General features: G+C 46.5%; 2 protein-coding genes across 2 annotated transcripts; one reads left to right on the forward strand and one right to left on the reverse strand.

Annotated features, from left to right (window-relative positions):
• Positions 1-2642: 2642 nt before the first annotated feature.
• On the forward strand, positions 2643-7594 carry LOC115059747 (rac GTPase-activating protein 1). Its single transcript, XM_029527405.1, has 16 exons — positions 2643-2883; positions 2970-3172; positions 3246-3383; positions 3635-3709; positions 3936-3989; positions 4082-4177; positions 4320-4434; positions 4907-5025; positions 5110-5256; positions 5360-5455; positions 5703-5898; positions 5997-6099; positions 6263-6395; positions 6630-6744; positions 6936-7047; positions 7294-7594. Exons 1-16 carry the CDS (start codon positions 2793-2795, stop codon positions 7337-7339), a joined length of 1839 nt encoding a protein of 612 aa, XP_029383265.1. The 5' UTR covers positions 2643-2792; the 3' UTR covers positions 7340-7594.
• A 1108-nt stretch (positions 7595-8702) lies between these two features.
• On the reverse strand, positions 8703-16008 carry syde1 (synapse defective Rho GTPase homolog 1). Its single transcript, XM_029527712.1, has 14 exons — positions 15838-16008; positions 13591-13859; positions 12993-13491; positions 12579-12911; positions 12142-12337; positions 11860-12023; positions 11524-11634; positions 11361-11449; positions 11118-11255; positions 10605-10731; positions 10358-10518; positions 9858-10116; positions 9452-9754; positions 8703-9368 (listed from the first exon to the last, which is right to left on the reverse strand). The coding sequence occupies exons 1-14, from the start codon at positions 15920-15922 to the stop codon at positions 9184-9186; spliced, it is 2919 nt and encodes a 972-aa protein (XP_029383572.1). The 5' UTR covers positions 15923-16008; the 3' UTR covers positions 8703-9183.
• Between the last annotated feature and the right edge of the window lie 2329 nt (positions 16009-18337).

Below are 18337 nucleotides of genomic sequence, written 5' to 3' on the forward strand. Positions count from 1 at the left end.
TGTGTTTGAAGACTCCATTTGACCCTGTCATGCTGTATTTTTTACTGTTTTTGTATCCTGTTCGCATGTTAGCATCAGTAATAGTTGTACTCTCACACAGCTCAAGACATGTGCTGCCTGTTGTCCAGATGTTGCTATAGTAATAATGTGTTGTCATGACATATAGCTCCGGCCCATTGATGTTTGGGTTGATGCCTCTTGTGTCTGTGCAGTGAACGTGAAGTGCCATCTTATCTCTGGATAAAGACTGAATCACAGACGTGGCTTCAGCACGGCAGGAGGCCGAACTGTGTCTGTTGTAGCATCACCGGGTATCTGTGCAGTTTCATTTGATCCACATTGGTGTCAGAGAGCCAATCAGATTGTGAATTCATTGATGAAAACATTGTGTCAGAGCGCAATAGGAGAAGTGTGATCGATACCTGGCTGTTTCTCTTTCCTCAGAAGCACTGAAGCCAACTGGAGTTCAAAAACTCTGCACACAGATGGTGTGTGTCCTTCAGGACTGGTTACCATGGTGATGTTGTTGTAGTGGATGTAGAACTTTTCAAATTGTGATGAGCTGCATGAATAAAATGTGAAGGAAATACACAGAGTGAGAAGTCTGTTTTTAACGGAGCTCTGTTGTCCTGCCAACACACACACACACACACACAGACAGACTGCTGACATCAGACTTCAGAGGGGTATTCCAGAAAGTAGATTATGTGAAAACTCTGAGCACGTTCACCCTGAGATGAGGGAAATTCAGTTATCTGTTCCAGAAAGAGGGGAATATGAAACTCTGAGTCAATCACCATGGTAACAGACTGACCATAACCTGCTCACTGGCAGGGTTTCTGTGGGATTTCTAAGAAATCCTGAGTTTCTACCTGTCTCCTCCCACACAAAGAAAGCTGTTTGACATGGATTGCCAATTTATTCAAAATGCTTTACGTGGCGAGAGAGATTCCTACCGAGATTAGATGTCCTAGTGTTTTCAGAGAGGTAACTGTTCAAACGCTACGGTATCATTTGTCTCAATAACATTCTCTGGCCATACATCACCAACCTCACATACCATGGACGTGCGCTCACATCACAGCAAATTTTATTATGTTTTTTGCAAACAGTAGTTTTCTTTACAACATCAGTGATGCAGAGCACTCTGGCAAGGCAACAGTGTGTAGAGCTGTGAGAAAAGTAACTCTTGCACTGAAATGGCTGGTACCAATGATGGGAGTGGTCCCAGGACACAAACCTGTAAGAAACATCAAAGAGGAAGTCAACAGGATTGCAGGTGACTGATTTAGAAATCATATATTCTATTATTTCAAATGATATACATTCTGCTCAGTCTGTGGCAGCAGGTGTTTCTTCATCATCTTCCTCCTGTGATGTTTCAGAATACTTCAAACAGCCATCTGAGGCCAGATCTGAGTCTGGAATACTTACAGCTGCCGGATGTTCAACTGTTTCAGTCTGAGGCTGAACGAGGCCGATGACACCATCCACAACTGTTGGGAGGCGAGGTGGAGATTTTATCTATAAGAAGTGTTATATATAAGTTTTATTTTTTTAAAAGACACAAGTGTATACTTACATCTGATATAGGCACTTGTGTCCTGGAGGGTGACCCCGGGATGCCCTCAGCTCCTCAGCCTGTCAGAGGTGGTGGCTCCACTCGATTTTTCTGACCTCTGCCTTCTTTCTGTTGGCTAAGCAGAATTCAAATGTTTATCTCTTTTTTTTTAATTCGTATATTTCATTTCGTTCGTGTACACATCGTCACTTTTTAAATGACTTCAATAAAAATGTGTAAACATTGTATGATCTATTAATCTACTAAGTGGGATATTAAATCAGATTATGTTAAAACAACATTTTATTAAGGGGTTTAAATTATTACTTGAATTAACATTTACTTTGTTTAATAGCTTAAGTCAAATAAAAAAAAAAATTAAATCAAAGTGAGGTACGATCATAGCCCTGCAAAATATCCCTTACCTTTTTGAATGATGTTTTGATATTTATTTTTTTACTGCTTCCAAGTACGCTTCTCCCCTGATGGACTGCATCTAAATGAAAATCTGATTTTATTTCCATTTATATTTATCACTGTAAGCTACGGTCTCTTACGGTTTAATGTAAAATCATTCGAAGAGTACATCCAAACTTACACGTTGACTCGGGTAGTAATTTTTTCTCATGCCTTTTCTCCTTCGCTGCTGCAGCGGTGTTACATTTATGGTGAAACATGTTCATCCTCCCCATCGGCCTGCATTCAGACCTCCAACTCCATCAGGGTGAAATAAGTGAATCGCTTTTCCTCGGTTGTCATGGTGACTCGTGGTATCGGGGCTCTATTCGTGATGGCTTTTTTTTATATAGAGTTTGTGCACGCGCGCAACTCAAAGTGAACAAACTCAGATCAGCTGTTCTGCAACCGGATACTCAGAGTTTCCCATCTCAGAGTTTGTTGAACCTCCTACCTGGAATACCCCTCAGGTGTGTTTGGAGTCATATAGAGCCGGACCTAATCACAGACATATCCATCCGCACACTGAGTTCAACCACCTGCACGTGGAGCGCAGTTAATGAATAACCACGTGACGAAGCACCTGCGCCTTTAAGTCGTCATCTTTCCCAAAATTACATCACGTGGTTCTGTGCTCTCGTGATTCGGCGGAACCACGTGACTGTCAGTGGGAACTGCTTTGTTTGAAAGCCAAGAACCGGGACTCTGTGGACTAAAATCTTCCAGAGACTGTCTAAAGGGAAATAGGTAGGCCGATCCCCGACCGGCAGCAGCCATGGGGGAAGCGCAGATCATCGTGGAGGAGCTGCTGGCTCTTTGTCTCCAGAGGATCGATATGGAGGAAAACACTCTGAACGCTGAGCTGGGTCAGTCTGGTCTATGACACACATCAGGTCCAGGTTCAAAGAATATCCAGGTCCACCCACTGATCCAAGTGTATCTGTCTCTTCAGAGTTGGCAGGCGTGGCAAGGAGTTTTGAGTCAGCACGGCGGCGGTGGCTTCATGCTGAGCTGGAGCTGAAGAAGTACAAAGAGCTGCTGGTGAAATCGGACGTGGCCAAAGCTGCTCTGGAAGTCAAACTAAAGCATGCCCGCAATCAGCTGGACCTTGAGATGAAAAAACGCCACAAGATCGAGGCTGACTACCAATACCTGGTCAGGAGGGGGGGCTAACACTGTGCCTTATTCGGGGGGGCAGCACTCTAACACTGTCCCCACCTGTCTCCAGCAGCGGCAGATGCAGTTGATGTGTGACATCCTGGTCCACGACAGTAAATCCAGTGCCTGTCTGAATGACGAGCAGAAGTCCCTCTTAGCTACATTTGAGCACAGGGCCGGAAATGTGACCCTGCACCGGAACAGCAAACGGGAAGTTTCAGCAGGAAGATGGAGAGAAGTTCAGAGAAGGGCAACTTCACTTTAAATTTATCAGACCATTCCCTATTAAATCTTTTTCTCAGAACTGAGGCACAGGGAGGGGCTCTTCAGGAAACATCACTGTAGTTCACCTGTTTGACCAATAGGTTTCAGCTTCAGGGGTTGGTGGTCCGAGGTAGTTTATGGTCTGGAGTCTGTCAGTTGTGAAATGTGTGTGTGTGTGTGTGTGTCTGTGTCTTCAGGCTGTCTGTGATCGACGAGTCATCCTTCCTGTCTCACTCTGACATCAGCTACGACCGGACAGATGACGACATGGTACCAACTGAACCAAGTTTTATCAGAGGACACAGAGCTAGATTCTGTCTGTATGAAAGACCTGTCAGACCAGCAGAACATTAAAAACAGTCCTGTGGAGTACACCCTCTTAACAAGTTTTCCTTCCTTTAAAGGAGGCTTTTCCTGCCTGTTGATCAAAGATACTGATGGTGATGAAATTTTTCTTTAGTTAATTGACCAAACATTAAAAGTTTGTGTGTTTCAGGATCTGGACACAACAGTGATCAAACCTCTGAGGTCCCGACCCAGGGAAAGGAGGGTAACTGAGCACACTCAGACTGTGCTTTCCATCTTTCTTTATATAGTTCATGTTCTGCTGATTGTCTTTGGTGTTTATTTGGTTCTGTGCAGCGTTCCTCAATGGGACCATCTGGTGTTCCTGCAGTGAAGAGAGTCAGAGGCAGTAACATGTCAGCAGAGCTGCCTGAGAGAAAAACGCTGGAGAAGGTGAACCAGGTTCATTGGAAGTTAATGAAACAGACTAAGTTTCCTGACCGTTTCAGCTGTCATCATTGGCAAGTTAGTCAATTGTGGAGTGTCGCTCTGTCTGTGGCAAAAATCAGTTAATGCAAGTCTGTCTGTGATTCAGGAAGTTGAGACTATAGTAAAAGCATCAGTGATGACTCCTGAGACTGGAGGCCATATCCACATGGTTCTGGGAATAACACAGGATACCCCTGACAACCCGGTCTCAGCAGGTGGTGGTGAGTCGAATCTTTATGTTCACAGTGATTAGTGTCTGGTTCAGAACTGATATTGGACCGTCACTGCAGTGCGTCCTAGTGGTGTCCCTGTGGTGATATTGGACAAGTAAAGCTACATGTTCTGGTCTGCTGGTCCTTGAAGATCAGTGTTAGGACTTAGGCTGTGCACATTTCCTGGAATACTACACACTTTGAAATGTATCTGATATCTTGGATCCAAGTTTTTCAATACCTGTTCCATGTGATGGTTTGATGGCCTGAATGCAGCAGGGCTCAGGTTTCAGGTAATATTCTTTTTTGCACATGATGTGCTCACTGTTGTGGGTGTAGCCAAATAAAGGCACCTGATGAGGTTATCTAATGTTAATTCTCAGACCTAATATCCTGCTGCAGCAGCTGAAACCATCAATATATATATATATATATTTTTTTTTTTCAAATAAATATGATGATGATTTTGACTCTTTTTCAGACCAGACCTCTCAGTGGTCTCCCTGTGAAGAGGCGGAGCCTGAAGCTCAGGCAGAGCAGAGACCAGCTGCACTCCAAAGATCTGAGAGGATCGCCAAACACCTGTTTCTCTCCAAGACGGTACAATGTCCCTGCGACATAATGGAGTCATGCTGAGCTGCCACTGTCACCTATCGCTCACCTGTCTGCCCCCCCTCACCCCAGGTGATCCGGCCTGAGACTTGTTCGCTTTGCGGGAAGAGAATCCGCTTTGGTAAGATGGCAGTGAAGTGCAGAAAGTGTCGTATTGTGGCTCATCCGGAGTGCCAACAGAAACTCCCCTCCAGCTGCACAGCTCAGATGGTCTCTCAGGTATACTGAGGCAGGGAGGATGGAAGATGATGATTATGATGAAGAATATAAACTTCCTTGACTACATGTGAGAGAGACCAGAGTCAGGTTTTTGTCTCTTTAGGACTCTCTGGAGGGTTGTGCTCCACTGACCCATCCCAGGATCCCTCAGCTAATCAGGGACTGTGTGTCTGAGATTGAGAGGAGGGGGCTGCAGGAAGTGAGTTTATAAGACCAGATCGTGGTTCTCCTGTAATCCAGATCCTCTGTCCTGTTATCCAAGTGATCTCTAGTCCTGGTCCTTTTGTAATCCTGTGATTTGGATTAAAACTCTGGGTGGTACAGTTCTGAAGGTGTTCCTAACTACAGTCCTCAGTCTACAGGTCTGAATTTAAGACCTCCTCCTGTCTAGCCTCTGATACACAAACCAATGAGAACAATGTGTGCCTGTGTGTCTGTCTGACCAGCGAGGAATTTACAGGGTTCCTGGAGGAGAGCGTCTGGTGAAGGATCTCAGAGACCGCTTTGTTCAGGGGAAACCGCTCATGCTCAGTAGAGTCCAGGACGTCCATGTGCTCTGTGGTCTCTTGAAGGACTTCCTGAGGAGACTGAAGGAGCCTCTGATAACCTTCAGGATGCATCAAACTTTCATGGAGGTCTCAGGTAGGAAGACTGGACCCTGACTGAAACCACTGTAGTCCTGAGTCCTGGAATCCTGGGTGCTGTCTGAACATGTTGTGTGTCTGCTGTGCTGTGTCTAGAGCTGACTGATGAAGAAAGTTCAGTTGTCCTCTCTCAGGTTGTGTCGAAGCTGCCGAAGGTCAACAGAGACACTTTGGCCTTCATCATGCTGCACCTTCACAGGTCAGACCTTCATCTTCAGCTCTGTCCTGGAGTCTTCACCATTCTGTCATGCACATGCACACATTACATCACCTGACACTGAGGAGTCCTCATCACCTGATGAGAAACCATCAAGACATGAACCGTCTCAGTAATAGACATTGTGTTTATGACTTATCCTCAGAGTCATGAGAAGTCCACATTGTCAGATGGACCAGAACAACTTGTCCCGGGTCTTTGGACCCACCATAGTCGGTCATGGAATGTCTGAACCATCTCCAACAACCATAATGAGAGACACCAGCAACCAGCCAAAGGTCAGGCAGTCTGTGGGGCAGGGGTCATGGGCGCCATGATGGTGGGGGGTAAAAGCCTGTATCCAAACAATCTGTTGGTGAAATATTTAGAATTCATACCTACAAACAGCTGGAGTGTCCCCGTAGAGATCGATCACCAATCACTTTGATCCTGTGCAGTCTGATCAAATCCTCCCCCTCAGATCCATTGATCAATGGACCCTGAACAGGAAAACTGTTGGTTTGGTTTTGCAGGTAATGTTTCAGCTGCTGTCCCTCCCTGAGGAACTTTGGAGACGTTTCCTCACTGTCAACTCAGACCAGGTCTCATCCGCCGCTGTGAAGATTTGCGGTCAGGACGAAGGACACGGTGGGTTCACGGGTGATAAAGAGTCACCGGCCAGTAGTGTTATTTAAAAGCAATGAGATAGTCTTAAATAACTTCTTGTTGAAGGTTTGTCCACAGTCAAGGATGGAGTCCAGGACTTCCTCTAATTGTTGTTGGTTCTCTGGTTGATGGACTAGATCTAGATTTGATCTTGAACATAACCCCCACCCCAGGTCGTTTGTTTCAGCCATTAACATCTCCGGAGTTGAACAGTTACTACAAAACCCCAGGCAGAGGGTCCTTGAGGGGCAGGATCAGGAACCTGGGCACCACCTTTACCAACACGTAAGACAAGGACCAGGACCAACCCACAAGTCATGCTGCACTCTGCCAGTCAGCAAACACACACAGCAAACCATCTACACTTAAAACAAATTAGCTGCTGAGTTTTGCTGAATGTTTGTCCCACACTGGAGGCTTTCATGAAGTACCATCTGTGGACACAATCAGGCTCAGAGCACAGCAGGACCAGATAGAGGTTTAGACCTGGTTTGGACTTTGAACATGAGCTGATTTACTCTCTCTCCTCAGAGGTGGAGTTGAACCAGGGAGGAGGTTCTTCACATCCCCCAGCTGACCAGCTGGACAATCCCCCCCCCCCCATGTCTATTAATGTTGTTTCCTTTATGTTGGTTGGTGAGGCTGATGACTCTTAATCACATATTTACTGGATTATGGTTCTTAGTTTGAATCCAAAAACATTTAATAGAAAATTAAACATTTTGTCAGTTAAATAAAAGTTTGAACTTGGACAATTTTAAATTTTAGTCAGTGGTCTTTATTTACAGTCTTGTTGTGTTGTGCTCAAGGGCCAGTCTGTGTTGGACTTTGAGACAGGAAGGCAGAGGCAAAGTCATGGGGTATCAGTTGTTCCACTGTTACTTCCTGTTCATCATTAATGTTGTTTTTTTGTTTTTTGTTTTTTTTAAATCACGAGTACATAAAGAGCCAAAAAACAAGACATGATTGACCTTACTTAAATTAATTTGTCTGCAGTTTTATCCAACTATTTGCCTGCAATTTTTATTTATTTTTTTTATTTTAGCTGCTGAACAAATGCAAAATTGTGATGTTTGAAGAGGAAAACGCTCAAAAACAGATTGAACATGAATAATTGTTCAATTGTTCTTCTGGAAGGACTTAAGGACACTTTAAGGAACAGTATGGCACATCACCTCCTGCTTTAGCAGTACACCATGACATAATGGCTTTGCATTTTGCATTAGTCCCTTATGCGAGCAGCTTGTTGGCAAACGCTAACTCTATCTCACGTATTGTGTTCTGGTCACATTGGAATAAATAAAATAGTCACAGGCTTGTTTTTCTGCTGTAATGTAGATAACTGTGATTACTCAAACTTTGAGCTGTGAGATGGAAAAGTAAAAATCAAATGCCCTCTGCTGGAGGCTGGAGTGGTTTGTCCTGTAACACTGCCAGAGTTGTTTTTTTTTTCTCTAAAAAGCAGATTACATTGTGAGAAAGAGCTGAGTTTGACAGCTCCCCCCCCAAGAGAGAGAAAGAGCCAATCACAGATAACCCAAGCAAGGGCAATGTTGATGGCATCAAATTCTTATTGACCTATTTTTATATGAAAATGTCACATAAAAGGACACGCTGGCATAAAAATGGCGTAGTGTTTAGCACTGCTGTCCCACAATAAAAAGGCCGTAGGTTTGGTTCCTGGCCTGGGGCCTTTCTGTGCGGAGTTTGCACGTTCTCCCTGTGCTTGAGTGGCTTTCCTCCCACTGTCCAAAGACATGTATGTCAACGTTAACTGGGGGCTCTAAATTGTCCGTAAGTCTGAATGCAAGCGTGAGAGCTTGTTCATCTTTGTGTGTCTGCCCTGTGATGGACTGGTGGCCGGACCGAACGTTGGCTGGGATTGGCTCCAGTAGAAGATGGATGGACAAATATAAATAATTTGAACCAAGCTATTAGTTGTCATTGTGTGTTTAATATTTACTTGTGGTCGTACAAATGGTTCTTGTGGTTTGTTCCCACAGGAACTGTGCTTCAACTCTTTGGTGATCATCGTTGACATAGAAATGTGGTCCTCAGTGAAACTGGAAGTGCTTATTGCGGTTTGTGCAAAACAAAGTAATATTGTTGGAAACTTCAGTGGCTCTGAGCCTTAAAAATACTGAAAAGAGACTGCTGCTCTACCTGGACCAGGAGCAGGGAGCACTGTAGGACAGATATCCAGAGCACCAGGAGAGCAAGCTCTTAAGTTTATTCACTAAACATTTCAACAAATAAAATTATGGCTTTATTGTGCTTCCACCCCACCCAGCAGAAACACAAGATTCCTCTAGGTCCACAACCAGAGGAACCAGCTGAGAACCAGCTGACTCCCCTCAGAATCATAGTTTCATGGCCAGACCTGATCTGAGACCTGCTCTAGGAGAGTTCTGGTCCTGCTCCCTAGAGACAGATGTTGATGTGCTTGGCCAGCTCTCGGTCCAAGTCATGTATCAGGGTGTCAAAGTCCTTCAAGCTGAGTCGACAGTTAAATGGAGCATCAAAACCCATGAGATCGTCCACATACAGAGTCCCACTCCCTCCAGATGCCCACATCTTCTTCTGCTCCTCATCTTCATCTCCACTGCCTGGAACAACCACACAGAGGAGGATCAATGCGTTAAAGGAACAGCTCTTAAAATTGATGGGTGTCTGTGAAGTGGAGGTTTACCTCTGTCACTTTCACTTCCTGCCACTTCATCATAGTCTGCATCCTGTCCGGGCAGGAGGTCCTGTCCACATATGCTCCAGTCTCCAGCATACCGGTTGATCGGCGGTGGACTCTCTAGCCGTGCCAAGCCGCCTCGACCTCGACGTGACACCACCACCTCCTCCTCAGGGCTCTGAGGAAGAGCCAATCGCAGCACACAATGCTGCCGCTGCTGCTGGAGGCTCAGAGGATTATGGGTAACAACAGAGGAGGGAGGAGGGGAAGCATGGATTTGGTCATCTGCTGGGATTTGATGCATTGGAACTGAAGAGGAGAAAACAGATATGATTGATAGAATGGTTTCCATCAGAAACAATGTTTAAATGGAGCATCACTTTAACGTGACCACAGCAACACCTGTTCTCACCTGGCCACTGCTGCAGAAGGAAATGCAATGCTTCAATGTGTCGTTTAAAATCCACTGCACTTGCAATCTCGCCACTATGGCCCAGAACCCTTCCCCCTCCTCTGGTTGCCTTCCCTCCTCCATCTCCCCTCCAGGCCTGCTGAGTTGGGGTGAGAAGCACTGGACCAAAGCAGACTGCCAAGTTCTGGTGGGTCATTCTATTGGATGAACTGAAGGATGCCACCAGGCTGAGGTGGTCCAGTAGGAGAGACAAGGTAGCCTGAAGAGAGAAGGGAGGCAGATCTGATGTCAGTCTTACAAGGTCAGCAGAGCAGCCCCCCACCAACCCTTTGAGTAGAAGGAAACACTTGGACCCACAGGCCTTCTCAGTGCGTGACGACTCTCATGTTAATTCACAGCCATAAATGTGGTCCCAGCTGGGGTGCCCACATGCCTTATGGGTAAACACAGTGCACAGTGATCCCACCCTCCAATACAGCAGTAGGAGCCCCATGTGTTACCCTCTCTGGAGGTGGAAGACAGGACAGCAGATCTACTGCACACTGGGCCGTTGCAGGGGAGCTGTGTGGGGCTCGCAGATTCATGGCATCCCTGACCACCTCGTACAGAGTCCTGGTGATGAGCGGAGATGGCAGCTCTCTCAGATAGTCCTTCAGTATACCTGGATAGCACAGTGCTGGGTTTAGAGGATAGGATAGAACCATGCTGACCTTGACCCCGGACTATCTGCATTGTTGTGGCACTGACCTGTGACAACATTAATGTCAGGGTAAAGATCCTCGTTGAGACGGACCGCTGAGCTGTTCCTCTCAAACCAATCCCGGAGTTCTTTCTTCACAGCTGCAGAGCCACACAGTCTATACAGGCCCACCACCTGAGGGTGGGTTCACATGATGACATTATCAACCATCTCCTGTTCCCAACAGGAACTGAAAGGAAAGATGCTAATTTTCTGATTGGGTAAAGATGGGCTTTAATTTCTCCCACCTGGAAGCTTTTCATGGATTTTTACATTTGTTTTGAGCTCAAAGGTTAAATTAAGCAGCCTGATCTCTGACCTCGAGCCTGGTGCAGCTTTAGTTGAAACACAAACCTGAGAAGTCAGAGCCAAGCAGCTGAAATCAATTTTATTGATGGGAAACTGGGCTCTGGAGTACACGACCAGAGTAGCTATTGTCATTTACATCACAGACCCCTCAAAATGTGACTGGTAAGTTGTGTATAGGTGAGAAAGCAAAGGTGAGTGATAACCACAGATACCTTGAGTCCTCTGCGCTCAATCTCTGCCACAGTCTTCTGGATGATGAGGGGCACAGGAGTTGCAGAGCCCTCCTTCTCCACTAGATGGTGCAGCTCCACCCCAAACACATTTGCAGGAGCAGTTGTAGCCAAGCTGGTCTGTGGAGGACAGTAGGACAGTGGGTACAGCTGCTGGGTCAGGTTCCCAGGCTGACTGGAATATGGGCTTGGAACATGTTAGTGGGACTGGAGGTGTGACTGTACCTGAGTGTCCCACATCTCCTGCAGAGACAGTTTAACGTACAGGAGTCCTCTGGGCTCTAGCTTCACACAGAGCTGCTGACTCCGACTTCCTGTCACACAAACATCAAACTGTTGAATTCCTGAATAGATAGATCCGTGACCCTGGCACTTCAGCATACAATACCTTTAAACAGAGGAGGGACCAAGACCCCACCCAGACAGCACACTCTGTTCCTGGCTGGACCACCTGAGCTCTCCATTCCTGGGTTTACCCCTCCCACTGCCTGCTGATTGACTGCAGGGACACAAAAAATGAAAACATAAACGGCATAGCAACTTGTTTCCATGAATCCTCGAATCCAAGTTCAGACTTAGATTAAAAAGTGAGGCATAAACAGTCAATGAATCAGAATATGTGAACAAGACCTGGTATAGTAGTATTTGGAAGGAAGATTCATTAGTACACTGTAGTACTCAGCAATACACAGTAGTGTTCAGTAGAAGTAGTACTCAGTAAGACCTGGCGTTAGCACCACGATGCGGAGGTGTCGTGCTCTCTCCAGCTCCAGATGAAATGTGTGGTTTAAGGAGAGGGCAGGGCCTCGCAGGGTCAGAATGGCAGTCCTTGCTCTTGTCACACCATCGACCTGGATGGCAAGGAAGACCTCCTTACTGCTGTCTGACCTGAGAGAGGGCAGGGACAGAAGGGGTGAGTGGTTCCCTGACAACCAGAGGATGGTCTCTCTGACTTTAGTTCTCACGGGCTCCAGACATTTGGTCATGACCTCCACCTGAGTTTTACCTGATGCTCTTCATCTCTTCCAGGCCCAGCAGGTGGACTGTCAGTAAACCTGTCACCCGCTGGCTGCACCGTGGTGGATCAGAACCCACATAGAACTGGAATGAACTGACGTCACACACCACGTCCAAGGAGGTTACAGGCTGAGGTGATTGTTGCCTTGGCAGAAGTTCAGGGGAGTCTCCATCACTAAGGTAACCTGAAAGGACACTAGTCACATTACATCACGGTTCCTGACATGGTCTCTACTGTTGCAGGTTGACGTCTTCTTGACTCAGGTGATCACAGCTTCACCTAGTTTGACCTATGACCTCTGGATAGAGGCCAACAGCTTGAGAAACTACCTGGTCTTTATCCCGCTGACGTGTTGTTGGCTAACTTGAAGCAAGTGAACAGATGTTCTTAATATCCTGATTCGTGAGGCAGTGTAACCGGTTTACCTCCTTTGCTGGTGGAACGACCTTTAGATGATTGCCGCAGGGGACGAGCAGGGAGCGCTGAGCTATCAAGGTGATATCTGCTGATCACATTCTGGTTGGACACTGCTAATGTTGCATTCTTATTGGTTGAATCGCCTCCACCCCTGCTGTCGATTCCATGGCGATGAGAGTGTGAGGATGAGCGGAGGCTGAGTTTGCGCCGTAGCTCAGGAAGTTTCTTCATCTTCAGGGATAGTTTCCTCACTGTACCAGGGGACTTCAGCCTGTCAATTACACTCCCAGACACCCCCGTCTTCTTTTGGGAGTTGGGGCTAGAGTCTGAAGGAGTTGCATCTGAGGAGATCAGAGGTGGAGGAGCTGAAGCTACAGACAGGTAGCAACTGTGGTAGAAGGAGACACGGGGTGAAGACCTACCTATGTCCTCTGCTGTGATGTCATCAAAATGGTGGCACACACCCTCCAGTGGCCAGTCACTGCTTTGGGACTCTGCTGATCCAACGCAGATTCCTCCAGGCTCTGCTCTGGCATCACCTGGCCCAGCCCCTATTGTTACCTCTTCTTCTTCCATCTCATCCCTCCTCCTCCATATCTCCTGTCCCAAGTGTGCCCCATTGGCATCTTCCTCCTCTGGGATGGGGTTGTACCAGATGTTGCTGCCACGGTCCTCCTGAGGACCGCAAATGTCCTCAGAGGTCTTTCCTGAGGACAGCACCCAGGCCCGGCTGCTGCGATCCAGACTCTGCAGGTAGGCACGCTGGCCTGACAGCTTGGTGCTGATGGGGGGAGTGTCAAGGGACCCCCCTGTGTGCTGTGGGGTTTCCTGCTGTACTGATTTAGAACTGACAGTACCATAGGAGGCGCTGGTCATGTCCCTGATCAGACCGGTGTACTTCCTGTCACTGCACAGCTCTGACTGAAAAAAAAAAAAGGGAGAAGAAAAGTTTACATCAGGCAGATGCAACCAATGAGGAGCGGGATGTGAGGGGGCACAGAACCCATAAGCATTCTGTACCTTGTCCTGTGGCCTCTGCTTCCAAGACAGCCCAGGTGAATCTTGGGATATCCCTGTTGGGTGGCTCTGGGAGGACAGCTTGGGGGCAGGACTGTATAAAGATATGGGAAGAGCTGCAGAGCCTTGGTGAGCCCACTGCTGTTTCTTAGCAACTGTGATGTGGTGATGTGGTGGTGAGGAGGAGTCGGGGGATGTCCTCGCTGCTGTCCAGGGTGGTGATGATAGTGGTGAAGAAGACTGAAGAGCACAGTCAGACCGGACTGGAATATCTACAGGGAACACACATGATGAGCGTTCATTAAAGATGCCATGCGGTACTGACCTTGAGCCTGGATACAGATGTATCCAAGGAACAGATTTTTTCCTCTGTGAACCTCCTCCAAACTGCAATGGTTAAAACCTGACATAGACCACAGTGCATCATGGGAAGAAAACCAGCTGGCTGAGAGTGTGATTTAAACAATGTCCTGCTGGGAAATTGTGGGTCCTTCATTCATGTGGATGTTCCTTCGACACAAAGCATTGACCTAAACCTGATTCAGACCAAATGCAGGTCTTCATGGAATCAGTATTTCCTGATGTCAGTGTCCTCCTTCAGCAGGATCAGGCTCCCCAGGACTCATTCTAGTGCAGCAACTGTTGGATGAGCTGCATCAACAAGTCCAGATCCATCAAGGCTCCACTTCACAACCTCTAGGACTGAAAGGATCTGTTGTTAGCATCCAGATCAGACAGCTCAGACCTCAGACAGTCCAGACCACCAGAATAAGGACCTACAGAATCTGTGGCAGGTCATAATCTTCTGGTTAATGATCAGCTGATTCACTGAGACGCTGGAAAATTCTTAAATTAGAACGAGAGAAGCCTCTAGTCACATGACCAACATCTGGATTTCTCTTCCAGGTCTGTGTTTGTCTTTGTGTGTGTGTGTGTGTGTGTTGTGGTAATAATCGTCCATCTGTTTCTAATTTGCTGGGGGGGTGACTAAACAGCTGTCAATGACGTCTCTGTGTGTGACTAAAACACACTGCTGTCTATTCACTATTCATTAGTGAATAGACACACAAAGACTGCAGTCAGCAACACACACACACACAGCCTAAGCTCTGTTTCTGTTCAACTGCTGCTAAACATGTGATGTTTTAACTCTTCTCCTGAGGATGGTCGCACTGTGCGAAACAACTATAACTACAATAACAGCATCAAGAACAATAATGATAATAGCAATAAAAATGACAACAGCATTAATGATAATGCTATAACAACAACACAGACAACGACAATAACGGCATCAGTAAAAACCACAGTAATAAAGACAGTAATTACAACAACGACAAAAAGTTTGTCTGCAAGCTGAAACATTTGATCTGGATCTTAAGTCAGTCAGAGCAGAGATAAACAGGAAGTGACCACACACACACACACACAGTCTAATGACAGGAAGTGGTTCGTCTGCAGGAAGCTGAACACAGGACCAGATCAGTGGTCATCCATCAATCAACATCCAGGTGTCTGGTTTCACCTAGATCAGGAACTTAACAGTCTGGTCCTGGCTTCAAGACACTGCGTGATGCCTGTACCTGAGTCCAGACCTCAGAACTCATCAACTCTGACCTCGAGCTGTAACATTACAAGTAACATCAGCACCTTGTACCCTGGAAGCTCTCCAGCTTCCTGACCCTGATCCTAGAGTCCTGATCCAGAATAGACCAGGCCTCAAAATAAACATTAATGCCAGCGTGTCAAAGTCCAGGACAGTCCAGAAGGCTCTACAGGTCAGAAGTCAGGGATCTAGCCATGCTGTTGTTTTGGAGTAAAGTTTTGGTTCAGGTTCAGGAAAGGTGGTGGTCTTGGTTCAGATTAATAACTACATATCCACCTGTCAGCAATCCCCCTGACCCTGGTTCAGGACCAGGCCAAGATCTTTGCCAACAGAGCGTGATGGAGCTCGAGTTTCAGAGGAATCAACTGAAGGTGCCTCAGGAGGTCTCTCTGGTCCCGAGTCCTCAGTCTACATGCTTGTGATGTCTGACTGTCATACAATGTTTCCTCGGACAGATTTAATAACATCTGTTGAATTGAATGAACCTCATGATAATGAAAAGAAAAAAGTGCCTGAACTGATTATGTGACATCATAATGTGCATGACATCACAGGAAGCCACTGTGTGATATCACAGGCAGTTCAGACTGACCGTCACTGCAGCATCTCTAGCGTTCACACTCAAACTGGACACAGTTCCTCACCACTCAGTTTGGGGTCGGTCTTCCTGCGGGACCTGTCTCTGCCTCTCAGCCTGGAAAATGTTCTCTTTAGCAGGGGCTCGGCCATGACCCCCCCACCCCACCCCCTCCTGTGGGGAGAACCAGGAGAACCCAGCAGGAGCCAGCGGTGAACTCCTCCACTTCAGCCGTGACTCCTCTTCTCCTCCTGTGCTCTGAATCGGAGCTAAGAACAGGAAATGAATTCCACACATTCTTTCCCAAACTCTCCCCCTCCTCCCACTCTCCTCCTCCACAGGAAGAGAGGGAGGAGACTGAGGACTCATGGGAAATGTAGTGTGTTCCTCGGGTGCCAAAAAATTTTATGTTCTTATATTATCCACAACAGTAGACTGTTCTCCTGAAGTCTGAACTCTTGTCTCCACCTGTCTTTGTCCACCAGGTGGAGACAAACTCCAGGTAATAGCCTGATGTAGACTCATGCTTCAGTACATCAGTAGAACATAGTAGAAGATCTGAATGAGATACTGAATTTATTTGAATCATAACCTTTCAATATTTTATTATAATTTTGTGTTCTGTTGTTGACTATACAAGCACATCTGATCTGCACAACCCAGCACACACAGGTCCAGGTGTCAGTGACCTGTGATGATGTCATCATTGTCAGAGAAGCTGAAGATCAATCTGCTCTTCATACTGCTACCTTCAGGACTGTTGGAGGAACAGCAGCTTCCTGTATGCTCCCAATTCAAACATCAAAATTTACACACATCAAAACACACACAAACATTCAAAGTACGTCCATGATCACCAAGTGATCAGTGCTGACCTTTCTTTTCATTGGATGTGAAAACCAGAGGGCGGAGCCCCAGTTCAGCTGAAGACTTCAGAGACGTCAGATGATGCTGAAACACCTGGTGACGTCGTTGCCGATGAAACGGAGATACTTTATGACTTTTTTTTTTACTTTTTGATCATAATCAACCTGTTTCTACCAAACAGGAAGTGACTTTCCAGACTCTGTATTTCCTGATTTATTTTGAAATATCTCACCTGTTGTTTCTCGTTAAATTATTTTACTTCTTGCCACATTGTGTTCCCTCGTGATTGTCCAGCCTGCTCTAATTAGCAGCACCTGAGTCTTCAGTCTGTCCAAGTCCGGGCCCAGGTCCTGTGTTCCTCTGTTCCTCTTTCGGGTCAGACGTGGATCCAGGTAAACTTGGAAAACTCTACGCGGACCGGACTGAGCTTTTCCTTCGTGAGCCCCAGGTAACTCAGCCACTACTGCGCATGTCGTCAATCAGTAGGCCCGAGTTCTGTTCCCACCCGAACTTCCTCTGCTAATAATAATCAACAAACTTATTACTCTCAATTATGTGGGAGCGTCTGCGCGTGCGCACGGGTGGGGGGCTGGGGACACCCTTCCTTCTCTCCACAGTGTTTCTAGTGAACTGAATTTTCTTAAATATCCAATTACTATAAAATTGTTGGTTAAAAACAGACATTAACTATGAATGTTTTCATAAGTATATTGTCTGAAATCGGGAATGATTAATCAATAATGTTACCTGTTCTCGTGACCTCAGTAACTTCCTGCTCCAGCTGCTAACTGTCCTGTAGCTCAGGGACCATCATCACTCAGCTGAGGAAGAGGAGTCATGACTGACAACTGGAGGACAAGTCAGCAGATTAAAACAGAGGACACGCACGTATGGACATCTGGAGCCGTCAGTCAAACTGGAATTCATTAACCTCCTCTGTTAATTAATTAAAGACACGCCAGCTTCAATTAGGAACAATTAAAGAGACAATATCACTTTAATTGACCAGATCAGCTGAGGAACTGAAAAAGGAACACACTGAGCTAAGGCCTGCTGTCCGTCAGACCACACTGCGGGCCTCATCATCGGTCCTCAGGTGTCACGTTGATGAAGAGACAAATGACCTGAACTCATCATCATCACTGTTGAGGACCACACACAGTGAAGGACCTATGGTTGTAACAAAAAGAAAAACATGCACAAATTTTATTTTTGTCCTGAATCCAATGGTTGCCTGAATGCTGTTCCCTGTGACTGCCCTGTTACAGTTCAGGTTCTACTTCTGGTTGTGGTCCCAGTCCTGGTGTTTGTGTTAGTACTGGTGCTGGGCCTGAAGACTTGTCCTGTATGTGGATTCATTTGTTCATCTTCTTCCTCTGATCTGTTTCTGGGTCATGGGGGGTTCTTGAACCAATCCCAGCTCACCCTGGACAGGTCTTCAGTCCATCACAGAGATGGACAGAGACCAACAACCAGTCAGCATTATGTCATCATGATATCTTTGGAGGCCCCAGGCCAGGAATCGAACCTAAGACTCCTTGTTGTGAGGTAACAGCCAAACCACTGTTCCTCCGTGCTGCCCTCTGAATGCAGATCTCTGAGTCCAAATCCAGTTTTCATCAACACCGCAGCACTCTGTCTCTCCTCTTGGTGTCACTCTTCCCTTGCTTGCCTGTCTTTCTGCTGGGATCGAAGGAATT

Source organism: Echeneis naucrates, chromosome 19 (genome assembly GCF_900963305.1).
Source record: "Echeneis naucrates chromosome 19, fEcheNa1.1, whole genome shotgun sequence".
Taxonomy (NCBI): Eukaryota; Metazoa; Chordata; class Actinopteri; order Carangiformes; family Echeneidae; genus Echeneis; species Echeneis naucrates.

Excerpts from the sequence above, each read along its gene's own strand:
- syde1 (XM_029527712.1), bottom strand. The coding sequence starts at position 15,922 with ATGGCCGAGCCCCTGCTAAAGAGAACATTTTCCAGGCTGAGAGGCAGA. Across the intron at positions 11,450-11,523 it reads GGTCCCTCCTCTGTTTAAAG|GAAGTCGGAGTCAGCAGCTC; the intron begins GTATTGTATGCT and ends TTTGTGTGACAG. Across the intron at positions 10,519-10,604 it reads TGACATTAATGTTGTCACAG|GTATACTGAAGGACTATCTG; the intron begins GTCAGTGCCACA and ends TGTGCTATCCAG.
- LOC115059747 (XM_029527405.1), top strand. The coding sequence starts at position 2,793 with ATGGGGGAAGCGCAGATCATCGTGGAGGAGCTGCTGGCTCTTTGTCTC. Across the intron at positions 4,178-4,319 it reads AGAGAAAAACGCTGGAGAAG|GAAGTTGAGACTATAGTAAA; the intron begins GTGAACCAGGTT and ends TCTGTGATTCAG. Across the intron at positions 4,435-4,906 it reads CCCGGTCTCAGCAGGTGGTG|ACCAGACCTCTCAGTGGTCT; the intron begins GTGAGTCGAATC and ends ACTCTTTTTCAG.